At 39.8% G+C, this 26,558-nt stretch overlaps 1 protein-coding gene across 9 annotated transcripts in view; it reads left to right on the forward strand.

Annotated features, from left to right (window-relative positions):
• Window positions 1-26,472, forward strand: part of MAST4 (microtubule associated serine/threonine kinase family member 4) — a 303,567-nt gene extending 277,095 nt beyond the window's left edge. For 7 of the 9 annotated variants that reach the window (XM_062017217.1, XM_062017219.1, XM_062017224.1 and 4 more), the window contains 11 exons: window positions 2,445-2,546; window positions 5,349-5,471; window positions 5,708-5,820; window positions 7,715-7,839; window positions 7,935-8,167; window positions 9,940-10,137; window positions 12,640-12,869; window positions 14,555-14,677; window positions 16,437-16,594; window positions 17,268-17,449; window positions 20,226-26,472. In XM_062017217.1, coding sequence (XP_061873201.1) covers window positions 2,445-2,546; window positions 5,349-5,471; window positions 5,708-5,820; window positions 7,715-7,839; window positions 7,935-8,167; window positions 9,940-10,137; window positions 12,640-12,869; window positions 14,555-14,677; window positions 16,437-16,594; window positions 17,268-17,449; window positions 20,226-24,112 — 5,474 coding nt within the window. In that variant the 3' untranslated portion in view covers window positions 24,113-26,472. The remainder of the gene's footprint in view (window positions 1-2,444; window positions 2,547-5,348; window positions 5,472-5,707; window positions 5,821-7,714; window positions 7,840-7,934; window positions 8,168-9,939; window positions 10,138-12,639; window positions 12,870-14,554; window positions 14,678-16,436; window positions 16,595-17,267; window positions 17,450-20,225) is intronic. The other 2 variants (XM_062017218.1, XM_062017225.1) reach the window with 1 other exon arrangement.
• The last annotated feature ends 86 nt before the right edge of the window (window positions 26,473-26,558 follow it).

Genomic DNA, 26,558 nt, shown 5'->3' on the forward strand with positions numbered 1-26,558 from the left:
TTGTTCCACTTAAAATTCAATAGCCTTTTAGATCTTAACCTGCAAGCTGACCCTAAGTATTGTTATGTGGCTTGTGGCAAAACTAAATGATAGTTAAACAGAATTGTTTACTATCCTACCTGCTGTTTCCATAGATTTCCCACATGCATAGATGTTGAGAACCTCTGTTTGTGCCAAAAGTGTAACAGAATGACACCTCTGTTACTGAGCATTTCCAAGTCAGTTTTATGATCTCTGTAAAAGGTCCAGTAGCTGTCCAAAAAAAAAAAAAAAGCCACAAAAAAATGCAGCACCTCCAAAGAACCCACACTCCACACAAAACTAACTACACCTCTAGTTTCTTGTGTCTGAAAATGCAACAAATCTCTGTTTCAACTTAAGGAGATACTCTGTCATTGTCTCACTTTCTGTCATCTCCAAAGTTGAAAGCCAGACTTACTTGTAAACTGTAATGAAATTTGTGAGTTGCCTCTAGTGTATGATCTCTCTATAAAATTTCTTAGCTGTTCATGGATTTATAACCATGTTTTCTGATGTGATACACCGAGGGCTGAGTGGCAAGAATCAACTGTTTAATTAACACAAGCAGCAAATCCTGGCTTTGTTCTCATGGATGCCTCATGGCTGTGATGCATATTCATGCTGATTTTTCCAAGTCAGATTTAAACAGTGGAAGCTGTAGGCAGGCAAACATGGACATAACTCACATTTTTATTGCATTTCCAGACATGTGCACATGTGTTTTTAGCTTCTTGCTCTCTGACTGGGAGAAGGGGAGGGAAGAATCTAAAATTAATGACAGAATTTGGACTTTGGACACGATTTTGCATGCAGCATTAACTTTAGGTCTTGTTAAAAAAAAAAACAAACCAAAAACCAAACAAAACTTCATATGTTACAATCTAGGTAATATTTATGTAAATAACTTTATTTGAATGTGTGAATTTATCTTTGAGAAAATATCTATAGAAATATATCTTTATAAACCTAACCTGTTAGTTCTCACTCTTCAAGACTGTTAGTCCAGCTTAGTTTCTTGTTTTGATGTTGACATGTCAATTTATTCTATGTTAAAGATCCTTACTGAAATAATTCTTACTGTCAGTATCTACAGGAGAAGTCTTCTGTTGTGTAAGTTCCTGTGGTAAAATATATGATCTCTTTTTATTCAACTGTAAAAGCTATGTTTAAAATGGCAAACTATAGCCCATGCTTTCATTCTATTTTCTGTTTCTGAAATCTCCTTCCTACTTTAAAGTCTACTTTAAAGTCTTGCCCTCTCATTTTACCTAGCTTCTTCATTGTAAGTTGCCTTGCCTGTCCCCAAGTTGTGTGAGTACAACCATGGGAGGCCTCAGTGTAAAGCTAGATGCCTAAAATGATGGAGCTTAAAAACAGTGCTCCAGAAACAGGTTACATTATGTGCCTGTTTATTTCAGTGCTTTTCCTTCAAGTATGGAAAAAAAAAAGCTTAAACTTGTGTGTAGCTTCTGATGATTATTTCTCCAGTGTTGGTCATTTTGAAGGAAAAGTTTAGATCATACGATGACAACAAAATGCTCAGCAGCCTTCTGTGTTTCCAGAGCTCCTAGAGTTCTGTTTCTCTGATGCCAGTTTTATCTGAAACTTCTGCAGAGATTTGTCCAAACTGGCAATGCATTACATTAGTGGTGGCAGCATCTGCTAAGTCAGACAAAATATTCTATGTAACCTGCTACAGAGTTTGTCTTTATATTGAAACTGGCAAATTTTTCTATAGTTTAACTTAAATGAAAGTTTGGAGTTTTTAATCATCTTTACTTGAATACTTGCAGGGTTTAGTATCTTGATTGAACAATTCTAGTGCAACTTGCTATGATGTGCAAAAGGGTTAATAATTTAAGAGTCAGTAGAGTGAAGTGGTTTTCCTCTGAAGTGTGAGACACTTGGAAAAAAGCTCTACTGGCATTTATATCTCTCCAGGTTCCAGTACCTTGGCGCTTTAGTCATGGTGGTAATGACTTCAGTGAGTCTGCTAGCATTAGAGAAGGATTACAGATGCGAGCAGTGACTGCTGAGTTGAGTTAGCTGTGTCCGTCTTAACAGCAGTTTCCATGGAGCAGAACTAAAATTTAAGCCATGTTTTTAGGGGGACAGGAAGAAGGAATGGCCTACAAGTTGTGCCACTATTTTGCAATAGTTTTCCATGCACCAAGCATTCTTGTATTCTATTGTTAAACACTCCATGGTTAAAGGATACTTCTGTGGAAAATAGGAACATAATATGTTTGTGGAATCTGTATAGGATGAAAAAAATCGGAAGTAATTGGTGTACAACAGAGTACCTTGAAAAATTTGCCTGAACTCTGACTTTACTGCCAGCTCACTATGAGAGTTTTCACACAGCGTGTTCTGAATGTTGGGATCAGACTTCAGCAATAACAAACAACTTTCTGTTTTGCTAGATGAAATCAATTGGCCTGAAAAAGATGAAGCACCACCTCCGGATGCCCAGGATCTGATTACCCTACTGCTGAGACAGAATCCTTTGGAAAGACTAGGAACAGGTTAGGAAGACACTATTTTAAATTGTTAGTGTGCTAGAAACAGCTTCTATATTTGACATTAGGAACTTTTGTCCAGCTATTTGTTTTGCCTGGGAAACACCTGTCAGGGTAAGTAACATGACAACATGCCATTATAGCAAGAGGGTATTTTATAAATTCAGACCAGTAATATGAGCTTAAGATGGTGACTCTCCCTGTCTTCTTGAGTTCATATGTGGTCATTCACGTTTACTCTAATTTGGTAAACAAAAATAGAAGTTTCTCAAAGACCCAGTTAGCTACAGTATTAAATAACTAAATACAGAAGTAAAGAAGGGAAATCGATATACAAGTGATACTTCCTTTTTCACCAGTATCTTAGCCTGGCAAATTAGTTGCTCCAGGTTTTAGGGTGGGTGATGAGTATTTGCACTATTTTTTCAGAAATAACTATCTGAGTTTGTATTGTGAAAGTTGTTTTCATTCAGCAAGCACTACTTGCACGAAAAATAACAAAACCAAAAGTGTGACTGTTAAGGAAGTAAATGGATATCAGTGAGAACAGAAGCTCCTGTCTTATTCTACCGTGGATCATTCAGTGCCATGCTCATTTCATTTTGAGAGAAGAACCTAGCATGTATTATTAGGAGCAGTGAGCCTGCACAGGTGAATGGAAGCACTGTGCTTTTATGCAATACAGTTTATTTGTTAGTTTATGGAGCAGAATTTATCTGGAAATTCGGGCAAGAGGCAGTAGTGAAAATTTTAAATGTGACTTTTGAGTGTTAGTGTATAGAAACTTGTGTCACTGACTGCCACTATGTAAACCCAGCAAAAAGGCCTCCTACACGGAAGAGCCTGAGCACAGATGTATAGTCTTACAGTGACCACCATATACCATGAATATGAATACCTTGGGTATGCTAAGGAAACCAAGGGGCAGGTTGAGTCAGTGCAAAAGTACTTTGAAAACTGGCAAAACTGAGTCCAGTGTTCAAATTATGCTGCATATTTTTGATGACAATATAAAAAGGAGCATTAGGAATCTGTTCATAACTGACCTTACTCAAGGGGAATGTGCATATAACCCAGACTATTGACGCAGTCCCAAATAACAGGTCTTCCTCTGGGATGTGATGGTGTGACTGAAGTGAGCAAACTGTGTGTTCTCTTGCCTTTTAAGTACCTGGGATCTGTGTGAACAGCTTTTAGACTTCACTGTAGCCGATGGTCTGGAGTAAGTGACATCCAACAAAGTTTGTGATTCACCCTTGCTTCATAAACCAGTTAAAAGTGAGGGAGGTGTCATGTACCAGTCAGCTTTTCCATATGCTTCATCTGCTGCAAAAGGCACTGCTGACAAGGGCAAGGGCAGAACAAAGCCACAACTAGTTCCATTCCCATTTAAGTGTATTCCTTTTAGGCACTGTTACATTGCCAGGAGGTTTTTTTCCTGGTAAAGACAGTGTAAACTCAAAACTGTCACTCTGAGAGAGGCTGAATGAAAAGTAGATGGCAAATTCTGCCTCTCTCACTGCAGCTGGCTGAGAAAGTGAGTTGGCTCGAATGAGATTGGCTTAACTAATGTAATGGTCAGTGCCACCACATAGAGCATCTGTGCAGCTCATTTATGGACTGGTTTCTTTCTACTGTTTTTGGTCTCTCAAGAGCTGGCAGTCTGAAGAAGACAATCAGGCAGCCTTTTAAGTACAGTGGAGTGTTTAAAAACTACAATAAAGTTTTGATTTGGTTGGTTTTTTTTTTTTTGTTTAAGGATCAGGAGCAACTCATAGGGTGCTGCAATGTGTGACAGGTCCCACAGAAGCACGGGAAGATAGCACAGTTTGTCCCAGGCTCCACCATGCATTTCAAATGACAGCCCCATCTATCTAATACATGTTTGCTAGCTGCATAACACTCCATGAAATTATAATTTGAGTATTTGCTCAGGAGACCTGAGTAACATAGTCAAGCTGAAGGGAGATAGCTACTATACTTGTTTTGAGGAAGGAAAATAACAGCAAAGACAACTTTGGCTTGAAAGTGTCTGCTACCAATCAAGAATTATACCATTCTGATGTACTACCCCATTACTGTGCTCGCAGAAATGTTCATTCCTTGACTAGTGACTTGGAGTTGGATGTACCGTGTAAACCAAATATGTTCAAGTTGGCAGTAACTCTTGATGTGTTGTAGGTTACTTGTTCAGTTTTTAGAACTGATCATCGCCCACCTCCCCAGGACAAAAATTTTAGTATTTCATTATGTTTTCATAGCTATTCCTTAGCTGGAAATTAGTGTAATTGTTTAACACGCAATATAAGTGGTAAGCAGTAATCAGTAAGAAGACAAGTAAGATATCTCTTATAGAATTGTGTATTACTGCCTTAAAAGACCAAAAGGAGGTCCTGGTTGGCAGTGGTATTTGTACACTGAGCAACTAATACGAATCATTCTCTATTAATTTCTAACTTGTACTTACTCATCTAGTGCAGATCTTTATATTTTTGTGACTACTACTGGTACATCTGATGCCTCTGACTAATGTGTAGCTGACAGATAATAATTAGTATATCCAGAAAAATGTTGAAAGGAGCAAGATGATAAAGCAAAGCCGCAACTGTTAAAGAAATAATAACAGCAAAACAGGGACAAGGAGGTGCTCTAATAGTTTGAGGACATTCTAGTGGAAGTGGGTAGTTAGATGTTCCTGCTTACAGTGATGACTGTGCCATTTGATCATAATTTGCATTTTTTGGCCAGGGGTTTAGGTGAACTGATTTGGTAATTAATTTGCTTTGTGTTTTTCTCTGGCTCCCTCAGGTGGTGCTTATGAAGTAAAGCAACATCAGTTCTTCAGGAGCCTTGACTGGAACAGTCTGCTGAGGCAGAAAGCAGAATTTATTCCACAATTGGAGTCTGAAGATGACACAAGCTATTTTGACAGTAGGTGTTTGATGGTATTAAAAAATGTTACAAATGCCTTGTTTAAATAATCACTGCCTTTGACTTTTGCTTACTGCTCTGCACATCTCCTTTATCAGAACCACTGGCAGCTTGCAATTTTGTGGGCAGTTTGACATTTCAGCAGAAATAATCTTAATAAAATTATGCCTTCAATATTAACAGTTAGTACCTGTACTTCATGATAAATTCAAGTCTTTTCTTTCCCTTATCTGTAGCTCGTTCTGAGAAGTACCACCATATGGAAACTGAGGAAGAAGATGATACCAATGATGAAGACTTTAGTTTGGAGATAAGACAATTTTCGTCATGTTCACACAGATTTTCAAAAGTAAGTAAAAACTGATGCAGTGTTAGTATATATTGTATTGTGTACATAAACATTTTGCTACTTTCTTACAGAGTTTGGAAGTAGCTATGGAAGAAATGTATAGAATGTTTCTTCTGGAAATGTTAACTGAAATTAAGCAAAACTGGAATTAATAGTTTTAAATAAAAGATGGGAAGATTCTATAGAAAAGCTGTTTCTTGAATCCTAAGAAGATAACAGAAAATGGTATAGGTTGCATTTTCCGTAGAAAATTCATGATAGCATAAGAGAAATTTTAGGGAAACTCTTCTGTTAAATGCTGATGTGTGTTTCCTGGTGTTGTTTTCCTTGTATATTGTTTGCATGTTGCTCCAGCTGCATCCTGACTATCTTGCAGGTGATGGAATTACAGGACTAGTCTCTAGTATTAGACTGAGGGAGGAAAGCAAAGAAATGGTTAGCATGTAATTCGGCCAAGGAGAGATGTGGATTTGGGGGGTGATTTGAATAATGTAAGTTTAAGATAAAGCACACTGTCTAATGGATAGTATACTTTAGTTGTTGAGATGAGAGCTAAGTATTGCTGGACATGGTATGCCAGTAGAAGTAGAGCAGAAGTGCTCAGGAAATACCATAGAGGGTGAATTGTCAGGAAATAATGGAAGTAGGATGCCTAGTTAGCATACTTTTAGTCTTAAAGCATCTATCAGGGATTTTCAGAAGTTTTCTAGTTAAAAGTCTTCTTTAATCTACTTCAGGAGCTATTTAAAGGTATTTGGAAAGTATCTGTATTTATTTGTCCTGGGTTATGCTTTAGGTTTTGGTGGATTTTATACTGACTCTGCAGTACCACACATGTATCTGTGATAGCATAGAACAACAGAGACAGGAATCATGATGTTCTATGTAAACTCCTTATTTTGACTTGGTTGTATGTTTCAAATTCATATACTAGTAAATGACACAGCCACTTTGGAGATAACTTGGATGAGAGACAATGGGCACAGGAAGTTCTATCTGAAGATAAGGAATCACTTTTTTAATTAGAGGATTATCGAACAGTGGCACAAATTGTACAGATAGGTTGTGGAGCCTCCATCCTTGAAGGTCTTCAAAAGCTATGTATACATGGTCCTGAGCAACCGGCTGTAGATGACACAGCTTGTGCAGAGCAGTTGGACAACGTGACCTGCAGAGATCCTTTCCAACCTTATTCTGTGATTCTATGAACTTCTGTCCCTTTGAAAGTGCTGTAGCAACAGCAATAGTTTGATTTGTTAATGTGGTTATGTCTTTGCATCTCTAGCTGTTCCTCTCAGGCTGTGGAATATACAGCCGACAATTTCTGTGTGTTTCTTATTTTTTCAGCTAAGCAAACAACAGATTTCCAGTGCTCCAAGGGTTTTTGTTGCAAATTGCTCAGTTAAATTCTTCAACTGAGTAATTTATTCTTAAATTTGAAGTCAACTCAGATGAATTTTTCTGCTTTCCAGACTTGACTGGTAGATACTGAATCGGTGTCTTTGGGTTAAGGCCTTTTTATCTGTATTTGCTTTATGATTGTGAATTAATCCAAGATGTGCAGTAAATCTTGTGACCTAGAGGCCATAAGACTGTTGATTTCATTACTGAAGCAGGGAAAAAAGCTGATGGCGTCCCTTCTCATTACAAAGTAATTTGTGACCCTGCACATGAGGAACCAAGAAAGCGAAATAGGAAAGCATTTTAAGAACACTTGGGAAAGAAATCTTGGAAATTTTAAACAGGCTCAAGAAATTTGAAGTTTGCCTCTGAAAAACTATATAAGCATTTAAAATATGTAGAGTACAACCTGAAAAGTGCTTTCCTACATATCTTTTTGTATCAAATATGTGAGTGATTGATTGGATGTTTTGGTTTTTTTTGTCTGTAATAGGTTTTCAGTAGCATAGATCGAGTGACTCAAATGCAAGGTGAAGAAAAGGAAGATTCAGGTGACAAACCGAAAAGTGTAACATTACCTGTGGAATCTCTAAGCTGGAGTTCAGAATATTCTGAAATGTAAGTAGAAAGGTGCTTGAAGTGGTCCATGTTCTGCTTGCCAGGTAGCAGACCTTCTCAATTACTGCATGAGAGTTTTCTTCTTTTTAATGCAGACAACAGATATCTACATCCATCTCCACTGACACTGAGAATGGCAGACAGCAACACAGTTCTGGTTTGCTTCCGAAGTTGGCCATATCAGCTGAAGTAGAGCAGGATGATTCTACCAGCTTAGTGGGACCCCGGGAGGAACGGGAAAAACCTGTGTTGGTAAGCGAGGAAGTAGCGCAAGACGAACCTGAAGTAACCACCCCAGCAAGTACGATCAGCAGCTCCACACTATCAGGTAATTCAGAGTGGGTCTCTTAACTGATGACTTTAGATACAATTTTGGACCTTCTTTATTTAGCAGTAGGATTCATAAAAGTCCTGTATTTCAAAACTGTTCAAAAATAGCCATCCTATAGCCATCCCAAGGGCACTCCTGTTGGTTTTCACTCAGACTCAAGCTAATGAAATCTCTTTAATATATGTGTATGAAAGCTTTGACATTTTTGGAAATGCCAGCATTTAGTATTTCAGCGTTTACCTCTCCTGACTCTGAAGCACTGCTAGGCAAGTGATAAAGTAGTGACTTGACCTACAGGATCTGTCTGTGGCAAGGAAGGAGTCTTAGATCCATTGAGCACGTAAAGCATTATTTTTGTACCTTCTTTAGGTGAAGTTGGTGATCTTTTGATTGATCATCCTGGAGTCACTCCAACTGATCTATATTGCTCTTTTCTAACATGCTCTGCTGCATTGTTACGTGTTTTTTATTGAAGACATCTTAATGGTGTACACCTTTCAGAGTTGGCAGGATTACCTTTGACTTGTCACTAGGAGGGAGTGTTGTAAACAATTCCAATTGAAATAATTTCTTTACTTTATACATTGCTCTCCCAGCTCAACCATTTGCTTGCATTTCAGTAGGATGCAGCACCTTAGGATCTTTCTGTTTTTTTACTTTCAGGGGAGAGTTTTGTTGGAAACTCTCTGTTTGGACTGTTGGGACACATGATACTTGCTTAACACAGATCTAGGCCTATGTCAGTATCCATATATAGACTCCAGTTATCTTCTCTCTACATGTTTTTATCTTGAGCTTATTTTTCCTTTGTACCTCACCAGGTTTTCTGATTTCCCATGTAGTCTGCATTTTCCTCCCCCTTCCTCCCCTCCATTTCTGGGAAACAAATCTCAGGCTCATCCAGCTGTGCAACCATTTCCATCTCCTGCCCTTGTCTAAAACTGTGACTGCTGTGTCCCAAGTCTTACTCACTCTTCCCTAACCCACGATGGTGTCAGCATTAGCACAGCAGTTACAGTGATAAAGTCTGATCCTCTTCTGTTACTTACCAATTACACTTAAGAGTAGTTTAATTTGTTTGTGGTCCATTAGCAACAAGATACTCAGTGACCTTAAAGGAATACCAGGAGTTATTGGGAAATCTTGAAACAAGGGATCAGCCTCTGGCGCTTGATTCATAAGGTCATGCAATTTCCCTGTGATATCTTCAAATTCATATATCATGTGATACAAGGCCTTTATGAATTGCAACCTTGTTGAACTTTCTGCGCTTCATATTGTTGAAGTTTATTACCTTTTACAGACTGCTACCAAGGTGATTATAGTACTGAGTTAGTGGTGCCAGGTATCTTTCTCCAGTCTAGTAGATAACCACCCAAGGAGTAAAAGATAGTAATTAAAAATAAAATTATTCTTAGGATGTCAGTGATGGTTTTTTTACATTAATGTGGGATTGGAACCTTATGTTTATTTTTCGTGTGAACTCCTCTTAAAGTAAATATATGTTTAAGTTTTTTAAGGTGAATGCTGCATATTGAGGTACCAGTCTTGCTTCAGTTTGTCTTCACTTCAGTCAATGACTACAAAAATATGTGGCTTCAGTTAAGTCTGTTAACGTTTAATCATTCTGGAAGAGTTACCCAGATTTTTACAATGTTGTTTTATGAACTTATTAACAGGAAGAAACGTTTCTATCTCATAATTTTACCATTTCCCCTCCCTAGCTCTCAGTTTTCCCTCAGTGTGTTTATCTCTTCTTCTTTGTACAGTTAGCAGTTTTTCTGAGCACTTAGATCAGATGAATGGAAGAAGTGAGAATGTGGACAGTACCGATAACTTCTCAAAGCCCCCCAGTGAAGCTACATCTCACATGGCTCGTCAGCGATTAGAAAGCACAGAGAAGAAGATCTCTGGAAAAGTCACGAAGTCTCTTTCTGCAAGTGCTTTGTCCCTCATGATCCCAGGAGGTACAGATAAACCTTTTTGTTTGAAATGTAATGTTTTATGCATACTTGATAGCTTATAATGTAAATGCAAGATTTTGGACAGTCAAGGATGGATTTAGTATGTTGTCTCATCTAGTAATGCAGATGAACGTAATCTCATCAAACAGTTATAGTGGTCATGTCGGCAACTGAGGGACCTTCACTGACAGGCAAAAATGTAGCTTAGTGGTGACTACTTTGTGTTTGACTGTGTAAGCACAGCAAGAGCTTGTAGGCTCCTGTTTGTACTGTGATGACTTCCATGTAGTGCTCCAAATTTGAAGCTAGACATAGTGCTGTAAGTAGGTGGAAGTATAACAGTAGTGTTGTTTCCAGATGAAGTATTGGTGTCTTGCTTTTTAATGGTTCAGAATTCATGTCCAAATAACCTAAACCTTGAGGGTTCTTTTCCAAAAGTGGGTTTACATTTCAATTTTGTGCACTGTCCTTATGCTACTTTTGCTCCATATATTCAAAGGTGGCTTTGACAGTAACTTCAGCAGGTTGCTGAGTCCTCTGGCCAGTGGAGCATTGTAGAGTTGCTTCTGGCTCTGTTCTTACTTAGACTTTACCTGTCTTTGGGTTGTAAAGCGCATGTGCTTATTTTCTTCTTAATACCATGGTGAGCAAGCACAATGCTGTTGTGCATGTGTCTTGGAGACCTTGGAGAGTTGAAGGATCTGTCTGATCCCTGTTATTGCTTCACCAAACAGTTTGAAGAACAGTGTAGTCTTCCTGTGCAGTACCTGTAATTCCAGCATCTAGCCATGAGGAATTTTTTCACAAGAGAAGTCAAGAGGAAGAGGTTGAGTCCCAGTTGAAAAGTGTTCTGCCCCTGCTCGAATTAAGGCTATCTAGATGACATTGAAAAGAATACTTAACATTTCTGTGTTACTGTCTGAACGAGAGTGATCATTCTTACAAAATGTATGAGACATTGGAAGGTGATTTTATTTTACAATGAGAAAGATAACTCAGCCTGTTCAGGGCTATGTTAACAGTGAAAACTGCAAGTGGCTTGCAGACACTCTGAGCTTACTCCTTGTGTAGACACCGTATTCAAAATAGTATTTCTCTCCCAAATGTTACTTTAAGTGCATTTTTTTGTATACCCCGGTAACGGCTAGCACTATGCTTGTTTATCCTGCTTGTAGAGGGCCTGTAGTTTATGCTAATTACTGAGATTAGCTATCACAGGAGCATGATACACACAGAGGTAATTACATAGCTGAGTAACACTCCAGAGTTAGCCATCAGTTAGTGATTCTTACCTGACAACTATGAAAGAACTACTAGAATGCCAAGTTCACAGTTGATATAGGCTGAGTTACTGTGCTTAGTTTAATAACTGCATTTCAGTTTAATATCAGCATCCTATAAAATACAAACCTAGCTTTGCCTACATGTAAAAAGTTGTTGTGATATTTATCTAATGCAGAGTCTTCTATGTTAACTGTACCTAATACTGTTCAAAAAGCCTACCTTATGCACATTTATGCATAAAATTAACTTCAGCAACAGATGGCCAGTGTTCCTGACCTGAATCATGTAGCTCAGTCCCAGGATATCCCACATGCAGCAGAAATCAGAGAGGGGAGATCTGGGCATGTTTTAGGAACAGAGAGTGATAGCCTCCTCAGGGCTTGACTGTTCTTAGAGATTTCAGCATTAACACAGTGATACTGATCTCTAGGAGCCTCTGCTGACTTGCATCCAGGGAGCAACACCTCTGCTGTCAGAGGATCTCTGCCTGTTTGACAGGGCTTTACAGAGACACCAACCCTGGAATCTTTATGGGCTGCATTCTTTTGCAGAGCTGTCACCCTGTTACAGTTGCTAAAGGGTGTTTTATGCTTCTGCAATTGTGTTTACATTTGCGCAAGCATGAGCACATAGTGCTTTCAAAATAATGAAATAAGTTGAAGCTATAATTGATACTGCTGTTGCAAGAAGTTCTAGTGGTTTTACATGAGGTAGTACAAAGAGAGTTGTACATAGAGAGTTGATACAGGTGTTGAGTTACTGTCATATGTACCAGCTAGATAGCCAAAACTGAACATCTAGCAATTTGTTCAGCAGTATTGAATGATATAGGGGGATGGTTTTGTATGTACCCACCATACCATCTCTACCAAAGTCTGATCTTCTTTTCTTGAGTATTTATTAGGAAGAAGCTGGGAATTGTTCTTTCAAGAGTTAGCAATGGGTATGTTTCCCACCAAACAGGAAAAAGCAATCTACTTCTAAAAAGTTAACCTTTGCATTAAAAAATACAGTTTATACTATAGGAAAAGAAATTTAGTTCTAAGACATAGTTGTGCATAAAACTTTTCATTTTCTAGGATACACACTGATTGTGACAATGAGAGTGTTTATGCAAAGACAAGGGTCTGTTTTGACACAAAGATGTGATAAAGCTAAGAAAATACCCTGTTCTCTGTGTGCTCTGAATATATTCTGATAGGAAGATTTTTTTCCTTCCAGATGTATTTGGTGTTTCTCCTTTGGGAAGTCCAATGTCTCCTCACTCGTTATCATCTGATCCTTCATCCTCCCGAGATTCATCTCCCAGCCGTGATTCATCCATTGCTGCTGCAAGTCCTCATCAGCCAATAGTAATTCACAGTTCTGGAAAAAAATTTGGCTTCACCATCCGAGCAATCAGGGTGTATGTGGGTGACAGTGATATCTACACTGTGCACCATATTGTCTGGGTAAGTTAATATATTTTTTGCTTACATACAGCCACAGAAAACTGTAATAATGCACTTGCTTTTGATTTTTGTACCTATGGTTACCTTTTTGTTGACAATTACTTTGTAAATTGGGATGATGTGTCAATTTTCTTAGAAGGAGTTTGATGCCTCTGCACAAGACGAGTGCTGGCTGTAGGGATGATACAAGCCACCTTTGACAGAAGTGGTACCTTTGTATGATGTTGTCCTCATCACTTACTTTCAGCAAGTTTGGCAGTTGTTCACAGTACTGTTGACAGAAAAGTGAAGGTGCAACCACTCTATAATTGAGGGGCAAGATCTGCAAAACCAGGAGACTGTAAACAGAAGTTGCTGAAATGTTCATGGAGTTTGTTAAACTGAGTCAATTAAGGGATCATGAAAGTTAACAATATTTTACTGTGCACAGACGCATTGACTTCCTTTTGTTGTAGAAATGTGCAAATTATTTGGAATTGTGAATACCTTTGAGGATTCTGTGGCACAGGAGAAAGACTGTCTTGCAAAAATCATGTATTTTTCATCCTCTGTTCACCACTGATTTGAATGTAGTGGGAGACAGACTAAAGGAAAATACAGCAGTTCTCATGTTTTGTTGGTTATCTATCACCTTAACTGTGAAAAATTTATGTATATGTATTAATATTTATTTGACAATTGAAGTTGCTACCAAATTATATATTTTACATATCATACATAAATATTGTGTTTGTGTGTATAAACAAAAAATTTTTAACTACCTTAAAATTATTTTGAAAAATCAATTACAAATATAACAAAATCTTTGAAGTTTTGTTTTAAATATGTATGGTAGGTTTTGAAGTAGTAATGCCACTGATGTGCTGGTGTATTAGTAATTTTTCATTCATGTTGTCTCATGTCTGAGACCTATTAAGAGCATTGACTGTGGAGAACAAGGTACATTTGGTCATGGAATAAATTTAAAAAATAGGATTTCTTGCCACTGATGTAGTATCACATCAGTGAAGGGATGGAAATTAAAACAGTACATTGCAGTAAAAATGAAACCTTGACTTTTTTTCAAAATACTGTAGGTTTGTTGCTTGGGAGTTTTTTTAACTTATGAGAACTGGAAGCTTCTCTAGTGGCTGCATGACCTAATGTTCTTCAAAAGCTTATTTTAAAATATAATAAATTACTTAAACCACCTTCAAAATAATTTCCAGTTCAGTTTGTTTTGGTCTCTTGTCACCTTTTTGCTGCACTGCACCCTCCTATGGCAAGCTGATGAGTTAGAACAAAATGAAACATCTTTACACATGTGAAGTTAATTTGTGTCATGACTAGGCTACTGCATGTGACCACTGCCTTAATTATGTTAGTATATCTTAGTGTTGGATGCTGAAAATCTTTGTTACTTTCTGAAATTTTCATGTGGGGACCTGCTTTGCTGTACAAAGCTTGCTTGATACCAGTGGCAGTAATCAGTGAGCTTTGAAGCCATTCTAGATTCTGTAAATACAAACTTGTAAGTAGACGATGGTGAAAGGACTTCTCTTCTTCATATAACCTAATACATGTAAGTTTTCTTCATTGTCAGATAGTTTTATAGAAAAAATTGATTAATGAAAGCCTACTCATGAGAGAAAGCAAGCTGAACTGGAGTTTATTTTGTGTGTATCCTCTTTGTCTGTCATTTCCAGAATGTGGAAGAAGGAGGTGCAGCTTACCAAGCGGGTTTGAAAGCTGGAGACTTGATTACTCATATCAACGGAGAGCCAGTGCATGGTCTTGTTCATACAGAAGTCATTGAGTTGTTGTTAAAGGTAACTCTTGGAAAACTGGGTTATAAAAGTGCTTGCTGTTGTCACCAGGCATGGAGGGGTTACATTTGTTCACCTCAGAGATCAGTTGCCAGATTTCGTGGTTGTTAGAAACTACGTACAAACTAAGCTACTACTGCACAGGTCTGGAGTAAGGTCAGTGGTTTCATATATCCTGCTACGATCTTAGTTTCTTTGCAGTGAACAGCCACTGCTGCTGAAATACATCGAGGCACTGATGTGCCTGCCTCTCAGATTTGGCATTTTCAAGCACTTTGAATTCCTCCATCTTCATCATGTAATTCAATCATTTGATGCTAATGCTACTTCTCGTTTTCTACTCTTAAAGTTAAATCAATGAGGAAAAGCAGAAACAAATAATGTGAAATATTTTCTTGACTGCCATACATAATCTGGCCTAATTTTAAGGCCCAAAAGGTTTTTCTCTCTCATATAGATATCTAGATATAGGTGTATAAATATAGACATATAGATATAGATACAGATATAGATAACAGACATATCCCACAGAGCTTCTCTTCTTAATGAAGTTCTGATTGTGCAGTTGGACTTTGATGAATAATGTATCAGATTTTTCTTCCATAGAATTTTCCATATTCTCCCCTATCACAAAGCTGTAGTTTTTCCCTAAAAACAAACAAGACTTCAAATGTCTTAAAATGAATGGTAATATGTTAGCTTTTCAACTTAGCTTGTTATGATGCAGATTTCAGCACAGACTAACAAAAGTAAGGATTATTTTACACAGCTCTATGCTTACTTTCTATATTAATAATTTGCAGGGTTACATGCAGAGCTTTGCCTATCAAAGGGAGTAGTCAATTATAAAAGGAGATTGGAAAGCAATGGAATAATGGGGAAAGTAAAAAGACCCAAGGAAAGATACAAAATATGATTTTCCTTAGTTTATTTTCCTTCTCTGAAATCAGGAGGAACTTCCAAGTTTTACAATCCTGCAAGAAATGTGTAAGAAAATTCTTAATTTTAGACAGGTGTCCAGTTTTTTTCTGTATTTAACACACAAGATTATAAACATGACAACCCTGCACACTACTTGGAATAGCAAACTCAAAATGAGAGATAGTTATATATCCATATATGCTGTATCATAAATTAATTTTGCGTATCAGAATTCCTTTGAAAAGAAGTTCAGTGCAGTGGGATGTGATGCTGGGCAGGAAGTATGGATTTTTAAAACATACTGTAGATTTTTTTGTATGTTTTCAAGTCATCTGTTCATGCAGATATTCCTAAAAGGCTTAACTTTTATCTCGTTTAAACAAGATAAAAGAATTGGTAATGAAGATTAAGTTTTCTCCTCTATTACAACCGTCATTGTAACAGTCAGTATCATGAGACTCCGTGAGGCCAGTGAATGGACCACTGCACACTGACGGCTATTAGTTGTGGCTGTCACACACAGTGTTAGGAATGATCCTGTAGAAGCTTTCATCCTGAAAATGGCAATCTTGATCAACCTTTGGACATCTGTCTAGCTACAATTATTAAAATTTCTCCTTGTCCCAGAGCTGGAGTGGAGAAAGTCAGGAAATTTGGTAGAATTTAAGAACTCTCCAGTTATTGTTTCTCTCATATAAATTAGACTGACAAAGCCTGCGTAACATTGCTCCTAACATTGCCAGCTCATCCTCTCGTGCTGGAGTTCTGTCTCATTGCATTTGCATTTGTGGTGTGGCTTCAATTGAAGGCAAAGTCGTCTAGGAATTACCCATGTCTACAGGTTCCTCTTCCGTTTTGGCAGAGTGGTAACAAAGTCTCAGTAACGACAACCCCTTTTGAAAACACTTCCATCAAGACAGGACCTGCCAGGCAAAACAGCTACAGGAGCCGAATGGTCAGGCGCAGTAAAAAAACAAAGAAGAAAGAGAGTTTGGAGAGGTGAGGATTGCTTTAGTTTCAACATTAATATATTTCTTTGTATGTGTATACATAACAATCTAAAGTGGGAAGTTAATACCATTCTCTGTCTTATTTTCAACATTTTTTACCTTCTTCTACTTAAGTCTTAGGTCTAATCCTGTTTTATCTAAGCTAGGTCTGTTGAAATAAGCCCTAAAAATTTTGCATGACACACACAGAGGTATGGGAAGGAAAGTGAATAGCTGAGGTGCATCACAATTTGCTTTATCTTTTCTTACTTGTTTAATTTCTAGTGCTAAGTTTGTGGATGTTTTTGCTTTGGTAAGTTTACATGTATTCTGTAAATACATTGCTAGTACTTTATAAGATAGTCATTTGTTTTTGGTAGATGCTTCAATTAAGCAAATGAAGATTTATAAGGAGCTAACTGTTTCTCTGAAATACAGGGGCTGAATTTTCGTACAAATAGATTTATTTACAACATCCATCCCACTTATATGCAAATCAGGATATTTTCTAAACCTCATGCTCTTCAGTGTGGTTTACTTTCATGTAAGCATAGATTTAATATTTGCTTTTCTGTGAGTAATGGGAGGGGGAAATAATGTCAACTTGCAAGAGTTTTGCCTGTGGTAGCAATACCTTCTGTGCATTTTAACCTCTGATTAATGCTGTGCTCTTCCCACAATAGGAGAAGATGTCTATTTAAAAAGCTGGCCAAGCAACCTTCTCCTCTTCTTCACACAAGCAGAAGTTTCTCCTGCCTGAACCGTTCACTTTCATCAGGGGAGAGCTTGCCTGGTTCTCCAACCCACAGCTTGTCTCCTAGATCACCTACCCCAAGCTACCGCTCCACTCCTGATTTTCCATCTGGTGAGTGGGTTTGAAAGAGTGCAGGGCAGAGGAAATGGGCTTGAAGTATTCTTGTTAGCCCCCCAGATCTGTTACAGTCTGCTAAGACTAGTTGTCTCTGACAAGCATAATCATTTAACAGCTAGTTTCTATCTGGAAAAGGGAAAAAGATTCTTGATGCGAAATCAAAAGTGTTTTCATGAATCAGAAGCATGCCTAAAATGGAACTGTCTGTGAAGTATGTCTCAGTGTTTAAAAAGAATTTCAGTGGCTATAAGTTGAGTAATAAACAATCCAAGTTTGGAGGAAAAAAAAAAAAGTGGAGTCTTGCCTGGAAGAGACTGATAAAAGAATCATAGAATCATGGAACAGTAGGAGTTGTAAGGGACCATTAGAGATCATCCAGTCCAATCCCCCTGCCAAAGCAGGTTCACCTAGATCAGGTCACACAGGAACGTGTCCAGGCAGGTTTTGAAGATCTCCAAAAAAGGAGACTCCACACCCTCTGTGGGCAGCCTGTCCCGCTGCTCTGTCACCCTTACGGTGAAGTAGTTCCCACTTGTGTTTAAATGTAACTTTTTGTATTCTAGATTCATCCCATTACCCCTCGTCCTGTTGCTAGGTACAATGAAAAAAGGAATGCCCCAACCTCCTGACAGTCACCCTTTATTTACTTGTAAATATTAATGAGATCACCCCTCAGTCTTCTCCAGACTAAACAGATTCAGTGCCCTCAGCAGTGCCGTCAGCCTTTCATAGAACCATAGAATGGTAGGGGTTGGAAGGGACCTTTAGAGATCATCTAGTCCAATCCCCCTGCAGAAGCAGGTCACCTAGATCAGGTCGCCTTCCTCATAAGAAAGATATTCCAGTCCCCTGATCATTTTGGTGGCCATTGGCCTTCTTGGCCGCGAGGGCACATTGCTGGCTCATAGTTTATTATCAACCAGCACTCCCAGGTCTCTCTCTGCAGAGCTGCTCTCCAGCAGTTCAACCCCCAGCCGGTACTGTTCATGGGGTTGTTCCTTCCCAGATGCAGGACTCTGCACTTGTCCTTGTTGAACCTCATCAGGTTCCTCTCTGCCCAGCTCTCAAGCCGGTTGAGATCCTGCTCAATGGCAGCACAGCCTTCTGGGGAATCAGCCAGTCCTCCCAGTTTGGTGTCATCAGGGAACTTGCTGAGGGTACACTCTGTCCCCTCATCCAGGTTGTTGATGAAAATGTTGAACAAGACTGGCCCTAGAACCCATCCCTGTGGAACTCCACTGGCCACAGGCCTCCAACTTGACTCTGTGCCATTGATCACCACCCTCTGGGCTCTGTCATTCAGCCAGCTCTCCATCCACCTCACTGTCCATTCATCCAAGCCACACTGCCTGAGCTTTCTGATGAGGATGTTATGGGAGACAGTGTCAAAAGCCTTGCTGAAGTCAAGGCTTTTGATGTCAGTATAGGATGGGGGTCGAACTGCTGAAGAGCAGCTTTGCAGAGAGAGACCTGGGAGTCCTAATTGATAATAAGCTAAATATGAGCCAGCAATGTGCTCTCATGGCCAAGAAGGCCAATGGCATCCTGTGATTAATCAAGAAGAGTGTGGCCAGCAGGTCAAGGGAGGTTCTTCTCCCCCTCTACTCTGCCCTGGTGAGGCCTCATCTGGAGTCCTGTGTCCAGTTCTGGGCTCAGGAAGGAGAGAGAACTTCTGGAGAGAGTCCAGCGCAGGGCCACCAAGACGATCAGGGGACTGGAACATCTTCCTTATGAGGAAAGGCTGGGGGAACTGAGGCTGTTTAGTCTGGAGAAGAGCGGACCGAGGGGAGATCTTATTAACATTACAAATATCTGAATGGTAGGTGTCAGGAGGTTGGGACATCCCTTTTTACTATAGTAGCTAGCAACAGGACAAGGGGTAATGGCATGAAGCTGGAGAACAAAAAGTTCCACTTCAGTAGAAGAAAAAGCTATTTCAGTGTGAGGGTGAGGGAGCAGTGGCACAGGCTGCCCAGAGGGGTTGTGGAGTCTCCTTCCTTGGAGATCTTCAAGACCCGCCTGGACATGTTCCTATGCGACCTGATCTAGGTGAACCTGCTTCTGCAGGGGGGTTGGACTAGATGATCTCTAAAGGTCCCTTCCAACCCCTACCATTCTATGATTCTAGATGACACGGACTTCTCTGCCCTCATCTAGCCAGCCAGTTATGCACTTATAGAAGGCTATCAGCTTGGTCAAACAGGCTCTACCCTTGGTGAATTCATGTTCCCCCTAATTGCCATTGTTTCTTTCCTGAATGAACAAAACTGATGACAAAGTTGCTACATAATGGAACTGTCATGGGCACTCATGAATGCAGATTGTTGCAAAAGATTGGCTGAGTGCTAAAATTCTGTCTCTCTGGCTCCTTAAGGCCTGCCCTTTTTTCCTGTTCTACTTCTGTCATGATTTTATTTTGTACTAAAATTGACTACTGTTGTACATTCCCTAGGCAAAGGTAAATCATGTGGACAGTCTTGATCATTGCTTTGAAGTAGCAGAATGCATTAGCTATCCTAGTTAAATAGGAAGAAGTGATAACTTAAAAGAAGATGAAGGAACATCAGGGCAAAGAAGATAATAACAATGTAATTAGAATGATGAGGGGTTTGCAGCCCCTTCCAAATTTTGGAACCTTGTGGCAGCAGATGGCACGTAGGCCTGTTGGACTTGTGGAAGTTCTGTGTCTCACAAGAGCGTTTATGACAAGATGGAAAAAAGTCTTGCTAATCTTGTATTTGTTTGGTTTGTTTGTTTGCTCTTTTTATAGGTACTAACTCTTCCCAGAGTAGCTCCCCTAGTTCAAGTGCTCCCAATTCTCCTGCTGGTTCAGGACACATAAGACCCAGCACTCTTCATGGATTGGGTCCAAAGCTTGGTGGACAAAGATACAGATCAGGAAGACGCAAATCAGCTGGCAGCATTCCTCTGTCTCCTCTGGCACGTACACCCTCTCCAACACCCCAGCCGACGTCCCCTCAGCGATCTCCATCACCATTGCTAGGACATTCAATTGGAAGTACAAAATTATCTCAATCTTTTCCTAGCAAAATGCACTCCCCTCCAACTATTGTAAGGCATATTGTTAGGCCAAAGAGTGCAGAGCCACCGAGATCTCCACTGTTAAAGAGAGTCCAATCTGAAGAGAAGCTTGCACCCTCCTATGGCAGTGATAAGAAACACTTATGTTCACGAAAACACAGCCTGGAAGTGACACAGGAAGAAGTGAATAGAGAATTGTCCCAAAGGGAAGTAACTCTTCAGAGCCTGGAGGAGAATGTATGTGATGTGCCGTCGCTCACACGAGTCAGGCCTGCAGAGCAGGGCTGCTTGAAACGACCCATCTCAAGAAAGTTAGGTAGGCAAGAATCCATTGATGAACTAGACAGAGAGAAGCTGAAGGTCAAGATTGTCATGAAAAAGCAGGATTTTGCTGAAAAAGCAAATGGGACTCTGCATGAACCTAGCAGTGAACCAGAAAATCCCAATGCCTTAAGACTGGAAGAAAGAGACAAAAAAGCATTCCAGAAGGTATTAGAAAGATCAAATCAGTTTGAAACAAAAATTGTTGCTTTGGAAACCCAGTCAGCTGGTGGCATACTCAAAGACACCCTTCAAAAGAATGCAAACTTGAGATCAAATGATGGTGTTGCTTTAGATGCACAGATGATGTGTCAGGGGCCTCCGCCTAATGAACTCAGTCCTATTTCTTGTGACTTCAAAAGAATTTCACCTCCATGTACACCGCAAGATGTGCTACCTCAATCCTCTGACAGGATGTTAAATGGAAAGGGAGAAAACACAGATAAAAATGTACCAACAAAAGAATTTGTCAAATTTGAAAGATTAGATGGTAAACTTGCAAACATTGATTATCTCAGAAAGAAAATGTGCATTGAAGAAAAAGATGACAGTGTCTGTCCAGTGCTAAAACCCAAACTGCCATCAAATGTTCTTGAAAGTCTTCAGCTGAACACAGGCAGATCCATAAGCATACAGCAGGACTCCGTGGCAGGTGCTGACGGGAGAGCGTTTATTGGCAATGCACATTCTGCTCAGATTAACTCAGCTTCTTTTGTTCCCCTCAAGGCCTTGAATGGCCGAGCAGACATAAGTGTGGAAAAATCAGGCCTTATTTCCCCTGACACTCCTGTCAGAAAGAGTCCATCAGAATATAAACTTGATGGGCGGTCTGTTTCCTGTTTGAAGCCTATAGAAGGCACACTAGACATTGCCTTACTTTCTGGACCACAGGTTTCGAAGGCTGAACTGCCTGTGTGTGTGCTGCTGGAAGGACAGGGCACCATCAGTGACAGCAGATCTCCTAAGCCTATAGCACCACAAGTGAGTGGTGGGAAGGCAGAACTACCCTGTCAGAAAGAGCCGTTGCTAAGCTGTTCAAAACCTGGCAAAGTCAACGTGTCAGAGCCTCAGGTTCTTCAAACAAGCAAGAGTTCTTCAAACCCTCCGGCCATCTCTGTGGCTGCAGAAGCAATGACAGATAAAAAGGTTTCTAGTCTAGCTATTAAAGGCAGTGTTTCTGTAATCGAAGCTATTCAAAAGAAAGACACTTTGCCTTCAAGACAGAAGGATAATTCAGTGGAGGCCAAGTCATGTGTTATTAACAGTCAGAGCATTAAGACTACTCTAACAGACTCCAGTCTTTCTGCTGTCCAAAGCACTTCTGAAAAGGCTATCAGGAAAGAGAAACAGATACAAAAGGAGTTGCCTGCCAAACAGCCAGTAGCCCAGAGAAGTTGTGAGCCCATCACTGCAAAGGTGGAGGTGATCAGGGAGTCATCTCTGAAGGTATCCATCTCGGATGTCCTAATAACGACCTACTCCAAAAGCAGTGAAAAAAATTGCACTGATTTTGCTATTCCACCTCAGATGCAAGGCACAATGCAGGCAGCTGTCCCCAAGGCACAACCTAAGGACGTTGGAGAGTCACTGAAACTGGTAGGCAAAGATGACAGTAGTGTTGCTAGTAGTTTTGTGGAACAGGACATAACCAAGCAGAAAGTTCTCAGTGACTCTAAGAAAGTAATCGTAGAGTCAAAGAGCGAAGCTCTTCCATCAAAACGGCCCACACAACCCTCAATAGATTGTGATCCTAAAAATGGGAAGTCTGCACCAGTTTCATCTGTGCAGAAAGGCAGTGTAAAAGATTTTGTAAAGAAAGACCAGAAGCAGCTCAGTTATGTAAGGCTTCAGACTGCTGAGAGAGAACAATCCATCCAAGTTCCTTGGCAGCAACTTAGCACTTCAGGCTCCCCTGCTGTGAGAGAAACGGGTAGCAGAAGCTGTGCTGTAGATGTTCATGGAGGTGTTCAAGAGCACGTGAAGCCTGCTGCCACCTGTGTGGAAAACAGCAGTAATAAACACAGGCCAGCCTCTGATACAAGTTCCTCTAAGTCTAAGCACTTGGATAAACAGACACTGTCACAAAAACCATGCACTCCGACCACAAAAGAAAATGAAACTATTGTTCAGGTGTCTGCCAGCTCCCGGAAAGATGGGAAACATGCTAGCAAAAATGTACTAGATCTGCTTTCTTCTGTTTCAGGCCCTTTGAGAAAAACAAACAATGAACATGTGCCAGCTGAAAAGCTTGTGAGTTTGGGGCATGGCTCAGTAGCCACCCTCCAAATGAGCATCACTCCTGACACCAAACCCAAATCTTCTGCTGTCAGCCTGGTACCAGCAGGCCCAGAGAGTTCTAAGCAGGTGCAGAGGCAAGAGCCAGCATGCTTGGGGGAACCCGCTAATCAAAAGCAGCTTCACCTCGGTGAAAAACAAACCATATCTCCTAAGTTTTCCACTGTGAAAGACTGTCTCCTGCTGAGCAAACAGGCAGACAGAAGTCCTGGTAACGAGACAATCTTTGCAGACAGAAGACCCGAGGGAAAAATATGCACTGACGCACTTTATGTTCAGCTTGACAGTGAGAAAGTAGAGCCTACCATTTGCCTTGCTGCAAACTGTGATGCCAGGGGGAAGGGAGCAGAAAAAGTGAGTGCAAGTAGCAAAGGCTCTCAAGATTCAAAAGCGAAGGGACAAGTTAATCAAAAACAGCCAGAGGAGGCAAACAAACAGATTATTGCAATAAAGCATTTGTCGGCTGCCAGCGGACAGAGTTCATGTCGTGCAGCTGCAGCACCAGGAAAGCCACTGACCTACTCAGCCAGTTTCTCTGAATGTAGACAAGAAGCATCTGTTTTGTCCTCAGTGAAGAGTGATGCAGCTTCAGCAAAGGTTAAAGCAGGCTCATCTGAGCTTCCTGCAACCTGCAAGGAACTAAATAAGAAAAACACCTCTTCTGCAGGAAGCAGTAAGCCAGAAATGACCAAAAGTGTTTCCCTGATGACTTTGCACAGTGCTGCAGTTGTAGTAGAAGCCCACCACCCTGCTTCAAACACTGGGGGGAAACCTGGAAATCAAGAAAAGTCTTTCTTTGCTAACACTGTGGATGTAAAGGGAAAAGATGCCCTTCAGGCTCAGCAGCCTGCTTCAAGAAAACAGAACGCAGGTAAAGATTTATCCAGATTGGCAACCACACCTGACCGCCCTAACGCACTTTCTGATGACAAAGACTCAGCTCATCAGCAGCGTGGAAAGGAAGCTCCACAGAGCTACCCTCCCAAGAAATCCTGTTAACTCTGAGACTTGTCAGGTGTCAATTCAAGACTAGCTCAAGTATATTAGACTGCCTTTAAACCAGCACTGTCGTGTCTTTGTGCGGCAAACCTTTCATGTCACTGAAGAGAGAGAATAAGGGGATATATTAAGAAAGGACTTTTTGTTTTTTCAAAATGCCTTCCCAATTGTAACCGGTAAAACTGTTACCATATAGTATTTGTACAAAAATACCTTTACAGCTGAGAGCTGGTGAAGAAAAAGTTTCCTCTGTAAATACTTAGCAACGTGTTTGGGGTTTGAATGTAGCATATATACTTTGCTGCTGATTGCGTTGTTTACTCTTCCCTTTTTTAAGATAGTCGCTTTGCCACTTATTTGCCATACTCCAATACAAAACCAAGTTATTAAAGTTCAGACCTGGCATAGACGTGCACAAGCATTGGTCTGACTGGAAAACAAAAGCAGGCCACATTTTTACTTACTAAAAATCCCAGCTAGAGGTTCAAAAAAATACTAGTACAGCATAAATAGTGACTCATGAGTTTTTACATGTATTTTTAATAATCCAGTTTTGATAGTACTGTACTAGGCTGACTGCTTCACCAGATCTAACAGGACTTAAGTGCATCTCCCTGCCACACAAAGCTTGTCTCTTGGAGTCAGTGTTGTTAGGAAGATTGCTACAGGAAGATTGCTTGGTTGTCAGGGTGTCCCAGCAAGAGTCATGTTCTCTGGTGAAATGGTGTTTCTCATCTTGTCTACTGGAAGCGGATTCTGTGTCTTTCACCTCAGACAAGCCAGAGACTCTGAGGCGTGCACACTGTGTGCTTAGTTTTTGCTGCAATCCTCTCATGAGTTTCTTGAGCTTTTTTAAATTCAGGCCCTTACAGTGTGAGGCACAAGTATAAGCACATGACTTGCAGTACTAGTACTTTCATCCCTGTTTTTCAGTCCATTTCTGTAGTAGGTATTACTGTGGCATATAGATCTGCATAGTTAGCTTCATACAGCCGTAGCTGTTGGGATTTTTTTCTATTTTATGACAAGGTAAAAAGGAAAAAAAAAAAAGCAGTTTCGGTATCCTGTCTTCAAAAACAGTTCAGGACATCTTGATACATTTTAATACATAGCTGGGGCCTTATGTTGTAGACTTGCTGTTTTTAGCAAGTAGTTCCAGGTTTCACATTCGTTTCTAAATGCATCGAGTAGCTCCATACATTTCATAACATAATCTTTTTTTTTTTTGTATGCAAAAAAAATTAAATACTGTAGTTATAAAAGAAGCATTTTGTAACAAAGGAACCTGTTGGAGCTATTTGGTGCTAGAATGTGACTGTCTTTTTGCTTTTGCTAAGCCTTATTTTATATACTGTGGTACATCTAGACTTCAGTCATTTTGGTGTGGAGGTATTTAGATTGGTTTGAAGGATGAAAGGAAAAATTTGAAAAGTATACAGAAGCACTACAAAATACCTTTGCAGGTGTGTGTGTTTCAACAATGGGGATCAACAGAATGGTGGCTTTGCTTTTTTCTGTTATATGTACCTACATTAGAGCTAGGCCCCTACTTGTTTCATCAGGGCTTACAGATTGTCTTTCCGTGTCAAAAGCTAGAAAATTGTTCATAAATGCATAGGGTAATCTCCACTTGGAGGTTTGTATGACAGCTGACAGTGTGCAGAATTCACTTCCCTCTGCTGAAAACTTCTTTGTACTTATTAGTTGAGTTGGATTACAGCGAACCTGTCATGGAAAGATAATATCACAAACAAGTCCTGATTTTTTTTGTGTGGCACTAGAACATTCATACTGCCTTCAGTGCATTCACAGAGGAGCCAGTGAGCAACAGATAATAGTTTTTTTCAGCAGTTTTAAAGGTAAAATGGTCTTGACATTTAGAATTCATCTGTGCTTTGGCAGTTATTACCAATCAACGCTGATGCACTTCAAAATAACATTTCTGTCGGGGAGGTATTTCCTAGTTTACAGTCTCTTCTGCATTTTTTCAACTGTCATTTCCTTTGAAGCACATCTAGCTATTTGTTTACGGTATACCTTTATGTATATTTTGGATATCTCATTATCACTTCTGACAAGTAAGTTCTTTGCATTTTGGAAGTGTAACAGTGCTTAAGCTTGTGTTTATGTAGAATATGTTTGTTGGTGTTTACCTTATCGGTGAGCTGTTAAGAGATCCTCCTGGCTGTGTTCGACTTGGTCAGTCTTCACGTGATTGTAGATCTGATGTGTTATTTTGTAGACTTCCTGCTATAGATTCCTCGGCTTACCAACAAAAAAAAAAAAAAAAAGAGAAAAAAAAATTGTTAGGGTCTGTGCAATAAAGTGTTTGCAGTCTTATTTTCTCTAAGGAACTCCTTATGGATGTCATAATTGTTGTATATTGAATACGATTATTTATACTTATGCAGTTGCATAACATTGAAATAAAAATTCAGCATGAAGC

The sequence above is a fragment of the Colius striatus genome, chromosome Z (genome assembly GCF_028858725.1).
Source record: "Colius striatus isolate bColStr4 chromosome Z, bColStr4.1.hap1, whole genome shotgun sequence".
In the NCBI taxonomy this organism is placed as follows: domain Eukaryota; kingdom Metazoa; phylum Chordata; class Aves; order Coliiformes; family Coliidae; genus Colius; species Colius striatus.